The sequence below is a fragment of the Triturus cristatus genome, chromosome 12, assembly GCF_964204655.1.
Source record: "Triturus cristatus chromosome 12, aTriCri1.1, whole genome shotgun sequence".
Taxonomy (NCBI): Eukaryota; Metazoa; Chordata; class Amphibia; order Caudata; family Salamandridae; genus Triturus; species Triturus cristatus.
In genome coordinates this window covers 54,634,910-54,653,599 of record NC_140595.1, presented here as the reverse complement: position 1 = coordinate 54,653,599, position 18,690 = coordinate 54,634,910, and the positions used below count along the sequence as shown (strand labels likewise).

General features: G+C 44.7%; 1 protein-coding gene across 2 annotated transcripts in view; it reads left to right on the top strand.

Moving 5' to 3' along the window:
• The window catches only part of LOC146772452 (unconventional myosin-Vb-like), a 145,858-nt gene extending 127,429 nt beyond the window's left edge, over positions 1-18,429 (top strand). For both annotated transcript variants that reach the window (XM_085640046.1, XM_085640047.1), the window contains exons 31-37: positions 1,939-2,090; positions 2,338-2,427; positions 3,333-3,483; positions 3,812-4,106; positions 6,120-6,294; positions 16,704-16,781; positions 17,861-18,429. In XM_085640046.1, the coding sequence (XP_085496172.1) occupies positions 1,939-2,090; positions 2,338-2,427; positions 3,333-3,483; positions 3,812-4,106; positions 6,120-6,294; positions 16,704-16,781; positions 17,861-18,019 (1,100 nt within the window). In that variant the 3' untranslated portion in view covers positions 18,020-18,429. The remainder of the gene's footprint in view (positions 1-1,938; positions 2,091-2,337; positions 2,428-3,332; positions 3,484-3,811; positions 4,107-6,119; positions 6,295-16,703; positions 16,782-17,860) is intronic.
• Positions 18,430-18,690: the final 261 nt, after the last annotated feature.

The window sequence follows — 18,690 nt, the reverse complement described above, 5'->3', positions numbered from 1 at the left end:
ATTTATGGTCCTCATTGTTACCTATTTTTTTTTATATATCTCTAGAGACTTTATGATTTTTTTTAAAAGTATCACTTAAAGTTCTGAGCTAATAAACTTGAAGAGTCGAGGTGTTCTTAAGAGATGTACCTGGATGCTATAACACAAATGAAACCCAACTGTCTAAGCTCAGTTATGTAATGGATTGCAGTTTTAATGTGTAAATGCAGCTTCTTTAATTAGATTTGTAGATGGTGGCCACAGCCAGTCTGAGCTTGTACGTAATTATTATTGTGAACTGAGTCTATACTCATTCTGTATATTTACCTGCTACGAGGGGGGGGGGGGGCTACATTTGGGACTGCACACTCGTTTATCATAACAGCATATTTGCATTTATATCCATACTGTTTTTTTTTATATAGCTTAATTCTACTATTTGTTTTTTGTATTTAATCCTTATACACTTTGTAATTGATTTACATCACTTAGATTAGTTGATGTCATTATCTAATTGTTGCTCTTTGCATTTGTGGGCATCCACCTATCCCCAGGAGTTTGTCAGTAATACTTTCCTTTAATGTGCTGTGAATAAGATCACAACAATAGCACCGTGTTCATTAGAGTGCAGTTACCTGCATCATCTTTTGCCCAATCTTCTATCTTTTATAGGCCATACATGAACCAATGTGCTTCCTTTCTTAAGTTCTCCTTGTTGCTGCTTGGCATGTTTGTCCTTCATCTGCAAAATTTTGAACAGCGATTTAATATGGTGGATGAAAGGGTATTTGCCAGACACAGGCAAAAGGTGTTGTAAATAACTATAACCCTGGAAGTACCAAGCTAAGAGGGTAGTAGGTGACTTTCTCCTCCAATGCCTCCAAGTAAACTATACCAAGCTCCCTCTCTCTGAACACTAGTTAGTGGGGGCTGGGGAGAGACAGCACCTCTCGTGCAGGTCTTTACGCATTCAGCAATTTCTCAAATCTAGAGAATGCTAACGAAAACTATCAAAGGAGGTTCTTGCCCCTCTAGGTCATAGGAATTCTATGCTTAAGAAAAACAAATCCCAGAGCCAAGAACATGTGTTGGGGTCAGTTCTCCTTTGTGATGGGTAGAATTCCCTGGGGACATAATTTAAGAGATTTGATCCTCAACCAACCTAGAATGCTAGACAAGTGTCTCAGAACGTTTAAACTATTATGCATGCCCACCACATGTCCTGGAAGTTGTGATGCTCCGCGTTTCATTTCCATTTAGGTGAGTGAGTGGTTACATTTTATGTGTATCAGCTGGGAACCATATGTGCTCTCTTCAGACCTTTATACTTAAGTAAGGATTTAGTACTTGCAGTATTGCTTTGGGGCAATCAGAGGGCCAACGCGTAACTTACTGCAAGTGTGGATCACAGGTCTAATAATCATTCGGTCCTAAACTTGCCAGCTGCAGCACCAGCTCTAGAATGGATTTCTTGATTTTGTTTCCCTATGAACCAATTAATTTTCTAAATGTTTTTTTCTTTATTTCGCTTGGCAATTGTCTTTCGTGTAAGATGGGGGTTGAGAAGTCTGTTCTGCAAAACAAATTTCTCCTTTCTGTTAGTTTTTTGGCAAATTTGCAGATCCCTAGTAGTTACAGCATAAAGTTGAGCTATGCACTAAAGTAGAAATTTGAATTTAACATGAACCTAAGATGTTTCTAGAGTGTTTTCCAGATCATGTGCAAGAGATCATAATAAACTCAATCACCAATTATTTCATCTGCACAAGCTAAAGAATTCCTGCATTTAATCATGCAGCTGTGTGATCATCAGGCAGATGACTTCAGTACAATCCCTTGCTAGAGCTTTGTAATCGCATTGAGTTGCTGGATTAAGGTCGGAGTGGAAGATGCACTGAATCAGACTTGCGTTAAAGTAACAAATTCTGCCATCAACTAACTCCTATTTTATTTCTCCAGATTTCCATGTGCAGGGTGGACCGAACTCTCTCCCGACGCTGCCAGCGTATGTGCTGTTCATGTGCGTTCGTCATGCTGACCACTGCAAAGATGAGATCAGGATACGCTCTCTCTTCAATGCTACAGTCCAGGGCATCAAGAAGTCTATTAAGGTTTCACTTTTTATTGCACACCTTTTTACTCCTCTGAAATAACATAAATTACAGTTACCAAATCATATTCTCTCCTTTTTTGTGCTCCCATTGTACCTTTGAATCTGACGCCTTTCAATAAGAAACAGTGAGGGTTTTTTTTAATAGCTGTAATGAATTTGTTGAAAATCATCTTCCATCGTGGTTTATTAGAGGACGATCCTAAATTTTCCAATTGCTAATGAGGATTACCACTTTTTTCTTGCAGAAGCACAGCGAGGATTTTGAAGTGGCAGCGTTGTGGCTCTCCAACACCTGTCGTTTAGTAAACTGCATGAAGCAGTACAGTGGCGAGGAGGTGAGTGCAAATAATGTTAATACGAAACTCTGGGCTGAACCTTCACCCCTAATAGCATGCTTCACCATAACATAACGTTTGCCAATTTTGCTTTTGAGCCCATGGCACTGCTTGGAACCTGACAGCGCTAATCTCACAAATATCCTTAGCTAAAATGACACCCTACAGCACTGTCTTTCCTCCCCTTGTTCGTTTAACCATTGTCCTGCAGTTGACTTGCTTTGCCTGCCAATCTGTTTAGGTCTAAGTCCTTAATTATATTTTGTATCACTCCTTTGCATTTCCAGTACCTTTTCTCATCTTGTGGCACCTTAATCCTGCACACGCGACATGCTGCTGAAACGCAGTGTCGCATTTTGAATGTCTACTTGTATCAGATTTTTCATCTCACCCATTTGCAAGCGGCTTAAAACCTATCTATGCAAAAGATATGGTGATAGCCTAAATTACAGGCTGTCCTTGAAAATTCTTCAAAATACGGGCTCTTGAACGAGTCCTTACTTGACGTTCTTACTGGAAACGCACCCTAAGCTTCCTAAACTGGTCTAAAATGCTTCTTGCTTCAATGACGTATGGACGATTATGTGCCCATGTGTCCCTATGGACTGGTTTTCAGGTGCATTACCTGATCTGAACAGGCAAGGCTGATGTGATGCTTCTGTTTGTGATGTAAATGTTGCTGTTTCCTAAAACAAAGTTTTTAAGCATGGTCGGCAATACCCTACTTGTGAATGTTGCTACTCCATTCCTTCCTTCTCATTTCTATAGGAGTATTCAGGAGTTTATAATTTGTTCACACAACTCAATTCTGCCATGCAGCATCTGTTCTTTTAAATTGTCATTGCACCTCTCCTGGGTTTTGGCCTGTGGTGAATACTGCTGTTAAAATTTATTGTCTTTTGCAGGTCTTCAGCTTGTCTAACACACATGCGCAGAATCGACAGTGCCTGAAAAATTACGATCTTTGCCACCATCGCCAGTTATTGATTGACCTTGCCATACAGATCTACCAGCATCTAATTCAGATTGCGGAGGGCCGCCTTCGACCTTTGATTGGTAGGTGCTTTCAACTCGCATGACAGGGGGTTGCACACTACGTAAGAGTCTCTAATCCATCATTGCACGAGACCCAATGGTGGGATCACCTGCTCCCTGTCCTTCACCAACTAGGTCATTCAGTCTTTATTGCTCACCCTCAACGTGAAAACTCTCCAGTAGATTTTGTTATTTATTTCGGACAACTTGGGCGTCTCTTTCAGCTTGCACACTTCTTGTGCGTCATAGAAACTCTGTGTAAGACGTTCATTCGTAGCGAGTACACCGCTCAATCTGCCACTGTATAATTGTAGGAATCCATTACATTTTCTCTTTTTTCCTCCACCAGTTGATGGTATGCTTGAAGATCACGCCATACAGGGCCTGGCCAGTTCCAGAATGTCCGTTCCCCGGAGGAGGACCATGGCCCTCTGGCGAGAGGAAGGGAGCGCTGCTGTTCCTGGAATGAGCTCCATTCTCCGCCAGTTGACTCACTTCCACGAGGTGCTAGGACGCAGTCAGCTGCAGTCTGACCTCATCAGGCAGATTTTCCGCCAGATCTTCCATCTCCTCAGCGGCGTCACACTCAACTACTTGCTACTGAGGAAAGAAACCTGCTGTTGGAAGAACGGGGTTCAGTTGAGGTAAGTACACCATTACAGAGGTGCTCTGCCTACGAGTTTACAAAAGCATCTGAGCCAGAAAAAGGATTTTGTGTTGTGAATCGCAATATAGACACGTACAACTGCAACTTAGAAAATCAGACCATCTTGTAACCACTTTACCAACAAACTGTTTCCAGATCTTTCTAGGTTTTTGCTCATGAAGTTTCTCCAAACTTAACACCTCAGCAACTTTGTTAATCAATAACAAATGACGGTTCAAACCCTTATACCTACGCTATTGGTTTTCTTCCTTTTTTGTACATGGTAAATGTATTTTGGTACGGCTCTCCAAACCCATGGGTCTAGCTTAAAACTAAGTGGTGCAGTTTAGTTGTATGTTCAATAAAGGGTTCTCTGTGAGGAAGGTACAACTGCTGTGTGTCTGCAGCATAGAACTTCCAGCACATGCACACCTGGACAAGGGTGATTTGACATGTATGGTAAATAGTATTAGGGTACTGCTGATCCATGATGTGTTGATGACGTCAAGTAATGTATTGGTGCCCTCCTTTATCATGTGACGGCAGATAGATTTGGCGAGATAAACATTGGCTGTGTTTGGTTGAAGACTTTGTCATGTATCCGGTAACGCTGATATTTCTCAAGTTCTTAACTAGCAACCTCTAGATGAAAAGCCACGTTGAAATCAGGTTGATGTATATTCTTATTGAGCTAAACGAAAGCTAGGAGAACCAACTGCATGGCCTGCTTCTTTTCCATTATTCCACAAAGATGATTTGCAACTTGATGATACGTGGAGTATTCCCTCAACATACTCACTCTTTGGGTGGGACTTCTCTGTGAAAGAACATACATTTCCTCAGCTGATGCCTTGCCCTTGCAGTAGCAGATAAGCTGCTTAACCGTTAACTAGGTCATAGCAGCAATCTAGTTGCTTGGTGCAAAATGTTATATTACAAATAAAGTCATCCAAGGCAGTTTGCCCATCTGTTTGTTTAGTAAAAGAAGAACAGGACCTTATCGCATCTTGAATCTATATCACTTTTTATTCTATCCAGCTCAGAATACAATATGGGGCAGTGAAAGATGGAAAAGATGAACCGGTTTGGAAGTATTTATTTAAAACCCATTTTGCCCACAGACCTTTGGTGAATCTGAAATTAAGAAGCTAATGTCACAGAATACTAGTCTACTAAAAGAATTAATGTGGAATTGAATTTGCGAGGTCTGTCCTGTTGCGTGCACTAGCCCTACACATTAGAGCAACCATAGAGAAGGAAGTGAAAATATCCTAAAAAGAACTATGAAGTCTATGGACAAACTGTGTGGAGTACTATGGTTTGCAGTACACACCAATCATAAGAGAGTAAAAAGAAAAAAGTAAAATAAGGTCTTCTTATGACTTTTTTTTCTGAGGCCTGACAAACAGTTAACTGAAGAATGGATATATGGTGACCAGAGGCACTTTTGAAGTCTGGTCAAAATTCCATTAAGTATGAGCTTTTTTTTTTGTCCCCAGCCTCTTCGTCCACCGTGCTTTTTGGTTTATTAAAGTATTATTATTTTTTTGTAATAAAAACATAAGTTCTAGTAAATCCAGAATTTAAACTGTTTTGGGATACTGTCTTGTAGAAACATTTCAGATGAGCACTTTTTGAATGTCTTTACTGCCGTATCTGGCCATCCTCTTTTATGTGCAGCCAGCATATGGTTTAATATGATTATAGCAAGCCTTGCAATTTGTTTCTGTGCAGAACGAGTCCTTGAAATTTTCGTGCATGACTCAAAAGAACCCCTTTGAGTCAAAGACCATCTTTTTTCAGTATGCAGATATGTTTGAAATTCTGTTTGGGTCCTCCTCTGAACCTGCCAATGCCCCAATGTGTTCTTGTCTTGTTACTTCCACTTTTGAACTACATGCATGAAGTTTTTCTTTACTCACAGTCCCAGCCTGCACCTTTCGTCCCTGCCAAAGTCCACACTTGATCTTTGTGTGTCATGTGTTTAGCATGAACGTGCGTCTCTTTACAGGTACAACATCAGCCAGTTGGAAGAGTGGCTACAGGGCAGGGGCCTTCGACATACCAGCATTGAAGACGTGCTGCAGCCTCTGATCCAGGCTGCGCAGCTGCTTCAGGTGAAGAAGAAATCCGAAGAGGATGCTGAGGCAATTTGCAGCATGTGCACCGCCTTGCTACCTCAGCAGGTGAGCGCTAACCATGCTACTCACTCTGTCCAGTTGTCTTCTCTTTATTTATATGTTTAGTTTCTAACTACGCAGATTAAAAATTCTCCTCATAGATGAGATGGCAGTATTTTTACTTTTCTCTGGTACGCTGCTGAATTTTAGAGGCTCCTACTTCTTGCTCTATATTTGCGGTGTATTCCTTTTTTTTTAATCTTTTTTTTAAAAATATAATTCTGTTCTACATTTTGCTCCTTTAAATTGCACATATTCAACAGTACAACCTTCGACACAGTTATGCACACTGATACTTTGCCCGCTCTCTAGTTTCTTGTGTCACTGATGTTTGGAACAGGCAATGATCCACACATTAGAGATCTATTCACAACAAAGCACCGGTAAATGAAAAGGTCTCGCGCATGTGCCTGAATATACTAGGCTCTTGGTTACTACCGCCAATACGCCTCCCTCATGTCCCATACATTTTCGGACAGCCTCCGCTTTGGTACAATTTTCTTGGCTTGACTACACCAGTCCCAGTCCTTTTCCCAATTGGACACACTCGGCTGGAGGTTCGCTCCCCAGGCCTTCGCTATGCTCCTTTTGGCTACCACTACCGACAACATGAGTCAAATCTTGTGGTATTTGGGCCAGGCCTCTTCTAACGTTATGTAAAAGATGTGCCACCGCATCTCCAGTGGGACCACCAGGCCTGTGGCCTCAGACATAGCCCTTGTAACCTCTTCCCAATACTTCGGAATGGGGGGGGACAGCCCCACAATATATCGACACTTGTCCGTGTCGCATCGTCCTAACTGATGTATAAGCGGCCCGGAAGAGTAAGACCTATGCAATATTCTCAATTGTACCAGATGGAATTCCACTAGTAGTACTCCCTCTTATGTGCAGCTGTAACGCATGGCCCAGTTGCTAAAAGCAAAATCTCTGTTTCTGCCATGCTGTTTGTAGGAAAGTGCCCCTTTTTGCTTGGTTACCCCCACTTTTTGACTGACATCTGATGCACTTTGATTTGCCCTAGGTCCCATCAAACCAGGTTCCCAGGACCTGGGTTCTTACCCAAAACTGTACCTTTGTACCCACAATTGGCACATCTCTGGCCACAGGTAAGTCCCTTGTAAAAGGTACCAAGGGTAACCAGGGTACTGTGACTAGGGAAGGCCTTTAAGGGCTGCAGCACCTATTGTGCCACCTATCGAGGCCTTGTACCTTAACACCCAGCCACTGCCATTGCAGGCTGTGTTTTTTGGTACAGAGAAGAGTCAAGTCGACACGGCACACATCCCTGTGTGCCATGCCTGCAACCCACTGCCTTAGGGCCTAGGTAAGTCACCCCTCCAGCAACCTCAGGTGAGGGCACAGTGGCATGAGCCCTGTACCCCTACAGTGTCCAGGTCCATTCTTAGACATTGTAAGTGCAGTCATGCAATGAAGAGTATATTGTGCTAGGAGTTTGTCATTACGAATTGCACAGCTCCATAATGGCTTAACTAAAAACTGGAAAGTTCAGTAGCAAATTTCTCAGCATATTAAATACACACTGATTCCGGTGTGGAATGTAATGTAAAATGCACTCAGAGGGCATCTTAGAGATTCCCCCTGAAAAAACGACCAGCCCTGGTGTGGTTCCTGAATGGCTGCCCAGCATTTGCTACCCCCCCCCCCCCGGCAGGTTTCTGGACCCCTGGGTAGAGAGCATCTGCTCTCTGGGTCCAGAAACAAAGCCCATCCTGGGAAGAAGTGTCATGCCTCCTCCCCCAGGATGGGCTGGGTCCACGAAGGGGAAGCTTCAAAGGCCTGCCGCCTTTGGGAGCTGTCACTGCCTTTTGCTGCCCCTAGCAACTGGCTCCCACAAGTTCTGCACCCCACTTTGGGTGGGAAAACCAAGCTAGGAGGAGAGGTTTGCCAACCCCACTCCTCAGGTGGGGCAGGCGAGGTACAGCACACATCTCAGTCCCGCCCATCTTGAAGATGAGGGGACTCAGCCAATTAGGGAAAGGCTCATGCCCCCTCCCACTTGAGGGTGGCATAAGAAGGGGTGTAGCCACCCCAAGGAAGAGGATCCATTGATCCCAACCTGCACACTCCTGTAAACGCCCCTAAATGTAGTATTAGGGGGCAACCCTGAACCTTGCTTCTTCAGATTTGAGGAAGGTTGGAGGACAGAAAAGCCATGCTGACGCAGGAAGAAGAGGACACCAACTGCTTTGGCCCCCGCCCTACTGGGCTGTTCCATCTGCAACCTGCCTACAGCAAGAATCCTGGTGAGTCCAGCAACCCCCAGAGCACCTGCCTGAACTCAAATAAATGACTGTCTCCCATGAGTACCGGGTTTGCTCAAGCCAAGTCTCACCCACAGAATCCAGATTCCGGCGACTCGGCGATTCTGCACCCTATGCCAACAGATAGAGTTCGAGTGGCCCAACACCACGAGGTGGTCTCACCAGCAATCCTGATCTGGTGATCCTCCGACCACCCTCGAGCTTCAAGATCACACCTGCAGCATCAATGTGAAGGGTCCCCCGACCGTCACCGGAGCTGGTAAATAAACCAGACAACAAGACACCTCAGCACCCATGGCTTTGGGTGGCCCAATCAATGGTGTTCAGGCATCCCCCAAGAATGCAACATACCTCCCCAGCCAGTAGTCGCCTTCAAGAAGTCTCCCTGCCCGAGCCTGCAGCAACTTTGCCAAACCAAAGGTGTATTAAGAATCACAGGGTCCCTGATGTCTTTGTGGCACCCTGCACCCGGCTGCCCCAGTGTCACCGGTGGTGCAGCTCCTGTACTGATTGTTGGTTCCTGCGGTGCTGGCTTAACCCCTGCGGTGCTGGCTTAACCCCTGCGGTGCTGGCTTAACCCCTGCGGTGCTGGCTTAACCCCTGCGGTGCTGGCTTAACCCCTGCGGTGCTGGCTTAACCCCTGCGGTGCTGGCTTAACCCCAGGAGCTTTGCTCTCACACCCAAGTGACCTGCTTGTAAGCAGCCCCTAACCCAAGGCCCCCTTAGCTAACATTGGGCCCCTGAACTCTGCACCCGGCCACCCCAGTCCTGCTGGTTGTGCAAATTAAGTGCCTACCTAGACCTTGGGGAAACCTTGGTCTTCACCCCCAAAACTCCCACTTGTGATACGTTTATTAATAATAACAAGCTTATAAAGCGCTTGGTTACACTTACTAGTGTGTCCCCGTGCTGCGGCACAGATCAGGTTCCGGGCAGAGGCAAGAAGAAAAGATTAAACAAGAGACCTCAAAGATGGAAAGAGACAGGTCTTTAGCTTTTTCCGAAAGACTGTCTCCACCGACTCCAGCCAGAGATCTGGGGTGAGTTTATTCAAATGTTTGGCAGCTAGGAAACGAAAGGAGCGGCCACCCATCCTAGCTCTCCTAATGGTCGGAATGCTCACCTGCGCTGTCCCGCTAGATCTCCGACAGCGGGTCGGGGAGTATGGGGTCATAAAGTCATGCAGTTTAAGTGGGTCTTTTACTCTGTAAAATGCGATGACTCACATAGCTTTAAAAAGAATTTGTTCCCTTACCGGGAGCCAGTGAAGGGAAACCAGGGCCTTGTTGGAAGAGGCTCTCCTGGGTAACATTAAAACGAGATGAGCCGCAGCATTCTGAATGTGTTGGAGTCTCTGCACACATTTGGAGCTAGCTCCCAAATAGAGGGCGTTCCCATAATCCATGCGTGACGTCACCAGAGCGTGGACCATAGTTTTCCTCGCTGAAATTGGCAGAACATCCAAGGTCTTCCGGAGACCTCGCAGAGCCCCAAAAACATTTTCCCGCCACTCGCCTAGTGTTGTGATGATCAAAGGAAAGCTTGGAGTCCAGCCACACCCCAAGATTCTTTACCTGATCACAAGGGGCCGGGGTTGGTCCCAGTGTCTGAGGCCACCAAGCTGATGACCAAATTGTGGGGGCTTTACCTATAACAAGAACTTCAGTTTTATTACCATTAAGCTTAAGGCAGTTAGCCATCCAAGACGCCAGTCCTTGTAAGCACGTCGAAAAATTGATGGCTACCTTCTCATGATCTTGTATTGAGGACACCACCAATTGTGTGTCATCAGCATAAGACACAACACTGACCCCAAATCTTTCAATAATCTCTGCCAAAGGGGTGAGTAGAGATTAAAGAGGGTGGGGCTGAGGGTAGATCCCTGTGGGACCCCTTGGTTCAACTTGATAGTTTTAGAGTAGTAAGGTTCCTGAGACACCTGGAAACTACGCTCGTTTAAAAAGGAATCCAGCCATTCCATGGCTCGGTCCACCAAACCTCCTTTCCTCAGGCGCTGAAGTAAAGTTGGATGAGCCACAGTGTCAAACGCGGCACTGAGGTCAAGTAGGACTAAGGCAACCGTTTGTCCCTCATCTACATGTTTGCGGATGATTTCGTTGGAGAGGTGAGACGTTTACTTACCTTTGAAACCGATAACCATTTTTCTCCTATATGAACCTATATTAGAAGAAGTGTTGAACTGTTTTGTATGGAGGAAAAAGTCATAACTTAAACCAAGAAAAGTCTTTCTTACCTTGTATTGTGAGATCCTTCGGTGTGGTATCTAGGCATAGCACCCCCAGTAATCAAAGTTTTCTAAAAGTAACTACTGTGTAATGTAAACTGCTTTTTGAACCAATACCAACCTGTAACAATTGCAAAGTCAACCACAACGCCTTGTGAAGTCTTGCGTTTGAGAGTATATTTTACTTACCTGTGCCAAGTCCTGCTTGGTTCTACAAATAAAACATCAGTATACTTTTTCTATACTTACCTAATTGGTCTGGATCCAGTTTGAGTGTGTGCCGTCAGTCTTGATTGAGTGAATACAATAAATACTTAACACACCCTCTGGAAAATCTAACTGCTACCACAAAGAGAGCTGTTGGTACTTACCTCATTTAGCCTCTGAAATACCTCTGGGGACTCCCTGGACTCTGCACACTATACCTCACTTTGGTATAGTATATACAGAGCCAGCTTCCTACACTGTATTCAACCTTCAAATTCTCAAAAGTAATCATAACCTGGTTCCTCCAAATGTCTCCCAGTGTATCCATCCCCAGGAGTTCCCATTTATGAAATCTTCACGTTTCCCACCTCTCCCAATAGGTCCCTGTTGCTGTTTTCTCCGTAAGTTTACCTTCACATTGCAGAAATCGATTGACCTCATGCCTTTTTTGTACCACTGTCTGGGTATGTGGTGGCAGCTGTCGCACCATTCTCCTGCGAGAGAGCGTGGCCAGGTAGTCTTGCTTGCCCATCGCCTGGCGGTCAATCCGCTAGGCCGGCTCTTCCCTGTCCGCATACACCCATGCATTCACGGTGTTCAACTGCGCAACCCAATAATACTGCCTAATGTCTGGGACCGCCAAACCCCCATCATCGACGCCTCTCTGTAATATACCCAACGCAAATCTAGAGCTTCCCCCGTCCAAGAGGAGTTTACACAGCTCCCCATCCACTTTCCAGGAAAAGTCAGGAGGGATTTGTATGGCGTGTTTTGTAGAATGTAGAGGAGACGAGGCAGGGTCATCATTTTAAACATGACCGCCTTGCCCATCCGAGACAGTGGCTGACTTATCCAGTGTGACAAATCGCTTCTAAGTCTTTCAACCCGTGGGAGAAGGTTGTCTGCCATCAAATCGCAAGGTCCCATAGAGACAAGAATGCCAAGGTACTTAAATCTAGTCTTCACCATAAAGGTGTGTCCCTAGCCAGTCTGGGTGAGGCGCTCCCCGATAAAGGAAGCAGAAAAGACTTATCCCAGTTGATTTGGTAACCGGAGTAGCTACCAAACAGCCAGAAAAAGTGGAGCAGCCTCCACTGTGCGATATGGCGGGTGGCAAAGAGTAGTATGTTATCGGCATAGAGTGAGATGCCCTCTTCCCAATCTACCGTTCCCCCTGATATTAGGGGATCCTGCGGAATCCATGCTGCCAAGGGTTCAATCGCCAGAGCGAAGATCATTGGGGACAACGGGCATCCCTGACTTGTGATTCTGCACAATTTAAACAATTGGGATACCGTGCCATTGACCCGAACCCGTGCTAGCGCACCTAGATATAAAAGTCTGGCCCATCTCATGAAGTCTGGTCTGAAGCCCATCCTCTCCAGTACCGAGAATGTGTGTCTCCATTTGATGCTATCAAACGCCATACGTGCGCCTAACGAGAGCAGCACAGCCTCCTCTCCCTGTCTCTCCCGGACCATATGCAATACCCCATATAGACGTCTAAGATTCAGTCTGGTGTTTCTATGGGGTATAAAGCCCAACTTATCTTGGTGTATCACCGAGGAAATTACTGTACAGAGTCTGGAAGCCAGGGCCTTAGCCAGAACCTTCGCCTCCAGATTGCTTGGGTAGGACCACAATATTGGCCATGTGCTGGTTCTTGGGCAGACACCCCTCATCCGTGGTTGTCTGGAACATATTTAGCATTTGTTGTGCCACAGTGCCCGCCACTCCCTTGTACAGTTCTACTGGAAGACTGTTAGCACCCCCAGCCTTACCGGACTGTAGGTCTCTGATGGCTCCCTCAATTTCTTCCACTGTTCAATCTTTATCCAATACATTTCTATCATCAGTGGAGAGAGATGTCTTGTAAGAGCTCACACATTCCTAAGCAGATCGCACCAAGACATGCGCATATAACTGTTCATAATAATCAGTAAATGGTCCCGCTACTAGCCGTATCCCCTACGTCATTGAGTTCTCTGCATCACTAGTGCCTGTGCCCAGGCCCTGTCTTCTGCCAAGTCCCACATTTCCTGTTTCTTCGGTCGAATTTGGTGGGGGGGGGGGGGGGGGGGGGATAGAAGAGGCAGGGGTCCTAGCAACCAATGCCTCGGCCTCTAATTGACCCATTTCCTGTTCAAAATTGTCGTACTTTAGTCTCTGCTCCTTCCATCTGCTCTCTGTCATTGCTTGGGCATGTCCATGCATGACTACCTTATAGGCCTCCCATAGTGCCGAGGAAACCATCCCTTTGTTCTCTTTAAAATAAAGGTCTGTCTGTTCTCTGATCTTCTGCATAAAAGTTTTGTCCTTGAAGAACAGCACTTCCACTGGAGAGTGGTCTGAAATACCACACCCCCTGTGGGCCATGGAACTGAATAGACCGGTGTGAGGATATGATCCAGTTGGGAGTAGCTACCATGTGCTGCAGAATAGTACGTATACTGTCTCAGCACAGGGTTGTGGTTTCGCCAGCAATCCCATTGCCTCCACAAATTCCCTCCAGGGTTCCACACCTCCCTCTCCTCCCCCCGGTCACAGGAATTCAACACCCTGTCTCTCTCTGGGTCCATTCATGCCCCCCCCCCCCCAAAATACCAATGTGACCCGTGGCAGATCCAGTAATATGGTACTTGGTGCCGTCAGTGTGTCTGCGTACAGCCTAGGGGTGGGACAGACTGAGCACAAATTCAGTCCTTCCCTCCCATGTGCCCGCCACTGCAACATATCTGCCCAGGGGGTCGTGCCATTTCTGGCCAGGTATAAACAGGGTAGTGGCCCTGACTAGTATATCCATCCCTCTGGAGCCTGTTGTATAACCCGCATGAGCAAGTAGCGCATATCCGTAGCGGTCCAGTGATTTCACTTCAAGTGGGTTTCCTGTATAAGGATATTATCCATAGCGTGCCTTTTAATGTATTGTAGGACTGTTGTACATTTAATTCTGTTCCCTAGGCCATTGATGTTCCAGGTCATGATCTTTAGTACGGCCCTCCTGTGGGGGGCGGGGTCTAAGAGAGTGTGGTCCTTCAGTCCCGAGTAAATGTTGTGTAATAGCCTATGTAGCAGTTTCTTGTGACCCATAGGTTCATAAGCGAATCAGAAAAGGGGTCCCCCCAATCTAGTGTAGGTATCTGTCCTTTTGTGTCTTCTGAGCAGAACAAAACCTGTAGGGTAAAATACAACAACTTGATTGTAATGATTTGCAATAGAGCCTGTGACTGCTCGAGCAGTTTGTATTTTGTCTTCCTCCCTAGAATCTGCTTTCTTCTGTACAAGGCCACAGTCACGAAAGGATATAACTTGTGCTCAGTATCTGTCTGGTGCAGATCCAATAATCTGGAATAACGTCCACTCGTCTCAGCCATTGATTACCCTGCATCTTGGGTCCTACCCTCCTCCTGACGGTCTTCACTGTTCAAACTCTCCCTCCTGCTTGGACAAGATCTCAACCTCTCCGAGCATTTCAAGGCAATCCGTGGTCAACCACTCGCCAGCCATTCCCAAGTTTCCTCCGGTGAATTGAAGTGCCACATTTTCCCATCGCTCACCACCCTGAGACGTGCCAGAAATAACATGTATTTGAATTCCCTAGTGTGTAGTTATCTTTTTACGGCCTTGAAACTCCGGCATTGGTGTTGTAACTGTGGCGTGAAGTCAGGGAAGAAGCAAACCACTGTGTTTTCATACTGAAGGTCCCCATGGGGGTGTGCCGCCTGCAGGATAGCGTCTCTCTCCCGGTAGTACAAGATCTGTGCTATGATCATACAAGGGGGAGCTCTGGGTTTTGGTTTGAGGATCGGCGCCCTATTTGCTCGCTCGATTGTGAAGAAGTTCGAAAAGCGTTTAGGGCGCAAGTGGTTAAGTATTAAATCCTCTAGTAAGAGATCTACACTGGGCCCCTCTGGGACCCCAACCACTCATGTTTCTTTGTGGCTGCCCCTCCTAGTCCTCTAGCTTTGCCACTATGACCGCATGTTGCTTGGTGAGATGGTCCATTTGCTGTTCCATCCATTTGGATGATTGCTGTATGGTGCCTCTGTTAGATGTGTGTCCATTGTTCTGCTCAGAGTTGTTAATTATGATTGGTACTGTCAATAGATTACTGATGAAATATCCAAGCTATGTTGGGCGCGTGCTCACGTTCTGTTGAATGTAGTGTTGTTGCGTGCGCAGCAATCGCAAAGCACTAGTCTACCAATAATGGCTCTGTACTCATAACCCCTGCGCAGTGCCGACTAGTGTTCACTGTTGAGAGCGAAACCAGTTTGGGAGAGAAAGGGGATGAACTATCTTCACAATTTGAAACTAAACTTTATCTTGTTGTTTTTTCCACCTTTTCACTGCTGTTGCCAGGTGGCTTCAGGAAGAGGAAGTGAGGTCAAATTGGATTGGCAAACAGAGTACGCTACCTAGATCTCTCTACTCCAATGCTTCTCAAACTTTTTAGTACCACAAACTTTCATCATCCGCCTAGCTTTAATGACATGAGGCAGGCAATGTTTTTAGTGCAAATAAAACCTGGTGTGGTAACACACCCCAATTTACAGACAGGCCATTTTTCATTGAAATGGCCTATACATTTGCACAGACCTACAGTTTCACTGATAAAACTATATTGAACACAAATGATAATGTGGTGAAATAGGGTTTCAGTGAATGTATTTTTTGTGCATCAAGTAAAGTGTCTGTTTTGATCCTATTAATTTTTCCTTCATCACACTTCAGAATTACAAAACATGCTTCATTTTTGCTTTCTAACTGCTGAATGTGTATTATTAGTTTACTGGTATTTACATTTTGTTACAAAACGATGACATCATGTAGCCTTTCACACACTGTACCACAGCAATATTTTCACATAATTCACTTTACTTTTCTCTGACCGTAAAGCGACAGGAGTTTTATAAAATATATATATAGCAATTTGTCAGAAAAAAGCCTCACATCTGACCACTGTCTAGGAAGCGCAACAAATGTGACGTGATAAATACAGAATTTGAAGGTATTTTTATTGCTTGGGATTTCACGACCCACCTAAAAATTGGCTTGCGACGCACAGTTCAGGAAACGTTGCCTTACTCTATTGGTTGTCCCAGGCAAAGCAGCAAACTACTCTTAATTTCTATCATTATACTGATCTCCCTTTTCAATTATACATTTGATTCCTTAATCCATCACATACATTGTTATGATGTTAAATGTTATTGTTAATTTTTTCAGTACCTAGTTACTTTAAAAATTTGATATATAAAAAAATGTGTTTTTAGTAGTCTTGATTTTTTTTTTTTTGGGGGGGCTGAAATAGATTACTTGCTGCCTGATGAAGTGGTTATTCTGGAAAGTGGTGTTCTCAGGAATCTTAAGCGCAAAGCCTTCCACCTTTGGTGGCCATATAACTTCAGGGCACCTTGCTTTCAGGCTTGGTCTTTAATTGATGAAACCAATGCAGAGTAGTTGTGGCCTACTTTAATTGGTCCATTTTAAATAGTTACTACTTAAGGTGGTGCATAAAAATGAGAGCAGTGGATGTGGTGCAGTCCCCTTGTACCATGAAGCCCCAAGGCATCCTTCCTGCCGCCTTAACACAAGTGGCTACAAGTTATCCGTATACCTGTAAGGGCACAACTAAAACTAGAATTCAGAAACTAACCACTGTTTTCATTTCTTAGATCGTGAAAATTCTGAAATTGTACACACCACTGGATTTTGAGGAACGGGTTTCAAATCGATTTACAGAGAATGTTCAGGTGAGTGCGTCTCTGCGGTTTATGAAAACTGTTGATAGTCTTTCATGGGCAGTAGGGTTACAGGTTCTCCTTTGGTCCAATCCTGTGGTGCACCCACTAGAGGCTGTCTCCCTCATCGGCTGTGGGATTGGTAGTGCACCTCTCTAGTAAGTGTTCGATGTGGAATGTGGCCTTCCATCGAATGGCTTAACGGATCGATGTCTGTATTCTTCTGGCTAATACCATGTAGTTTGTTGTGTCGATATGGCGGTGTCTGGATATGTCTCTTACTGCTACTTGGATTGGGCCATAGGGTTGACCTCCTCAACTGTGGACACAGTTTTTAATCTCTGGTCTTACATTTCTGGTCTCTGCAGTGTGTGGCCTACTACTGTACAGGCACCACACTCAAACCAATGTTTGCTTCCACTGTCCGAATGAAAGACAGATTCTAACCTCTTTATACTGTGCAGCTTGGGCCATGTTTCTTTCTCTGTGTGTTTAGTGGAGGATGTGTAACCATAAATTCTTCCCCATTCAGATTTCGGATAGGACCCCGATGATCTGACTAATCATTGTGACTGTCTATCACATCTGTCTTTTTGACAGGAGCAGTCTTCCTACTGCCCACTGTGCATCTAGTGTGGGTTTTAAATCAAATGTCCTAGAAGTTTCTGCTGGAAATATTGTTCTATTACTCTGCTTTTTATACTTTTTTCCATGGAATGTGACTGTCATGCCCTCTCCAGAAACGAAGTGAATTATAATACCACTGTCGCACCCATGTGGTACATGGTCTCACTTGCTCACATTCTTCAGGCAGACGTCTCACTTTAAATATTTTGATTTGGGATCCAGGAGCTTGACTTGGATATAGTTGACTGACTTGGGTTAGAATTGTAAAAATAGGATTTCATATAATGATTCTGCTGGTGCTAGTAATGCAGGTCGTGATGGTACCAAACACAGTGGAGTCAACGTCTTTTTATGGTTTACATTTTGTTTTTTGTAGTATGATTTGAATAGTGTACTGAGGAGTTTGAGTTCAACTATGCACTAGTGTACTCTGAGAAATTAATCTACCTGTGTATTTGTTGCAGATGCGGCTACAGGATCGCGCGGCACAAGGCAACGGGCATCTTCTTGTGGATGTAAAATACTTGCACCCCCTGCACATCCAGTTTGCCGGTTCTTCTCTCCCACTTGACCAGATATGTATCCCCGAAAGTGTAAACCTGAACTTCTTGAGGCGTATCTGAGGTGATCACCTGGTAGCCCACTGGCCAAAGCAAGAACACCTTTATTCAAGGCTTTTTGGAGTGGTGTATTTCTGTTGGACAGTTGCTTCCACGGATACTTTGAAACATTCACACCATCTTCCACTGGACACTAAGAGTTTAGATTGTTTTCTTCTCAAAGGAATGTTTAAATGTTTAAATGTTGTTTGTATACGGGCCACCTTGTCAAAGCAAAGTTCATTGCTCTGTGTCACTAGTCAGAACTGGACCCAACCTAAAGGCGCTCGTGCCAGCTTCTCTGGATGTTTGAGTGCTGGGATTGGAAATGGATTGGCTCCTACCATGTGTTAAGATTTTTATTTATGTGTAAGCACTTGTGTGTGTTTGTTTGTCTCTATTTAAAAGAATAAAGTAAAGCGTGTTTTCATTGATCGTGTCTTGTTTATTTTTGCAGTTTAGTAACTTTATGCAGGCCAGGTAACATAACATCTTCTATGAGTGTGCCCCATGACTTTGACTTTCTCAGTTGTGTGTCAATCGTTAAGGAATTTTCTTGCAGGAGTGTTTTTCGTCACATTGTTATATGGCTATTGGACCAAAGAAATATCCATCTTGTCTCTAACCACTGTAGCACTATGAGCAGCTCAATATATGTTTTCTTGGCAAGTTGAACACAATGCAGTTGATGCAAT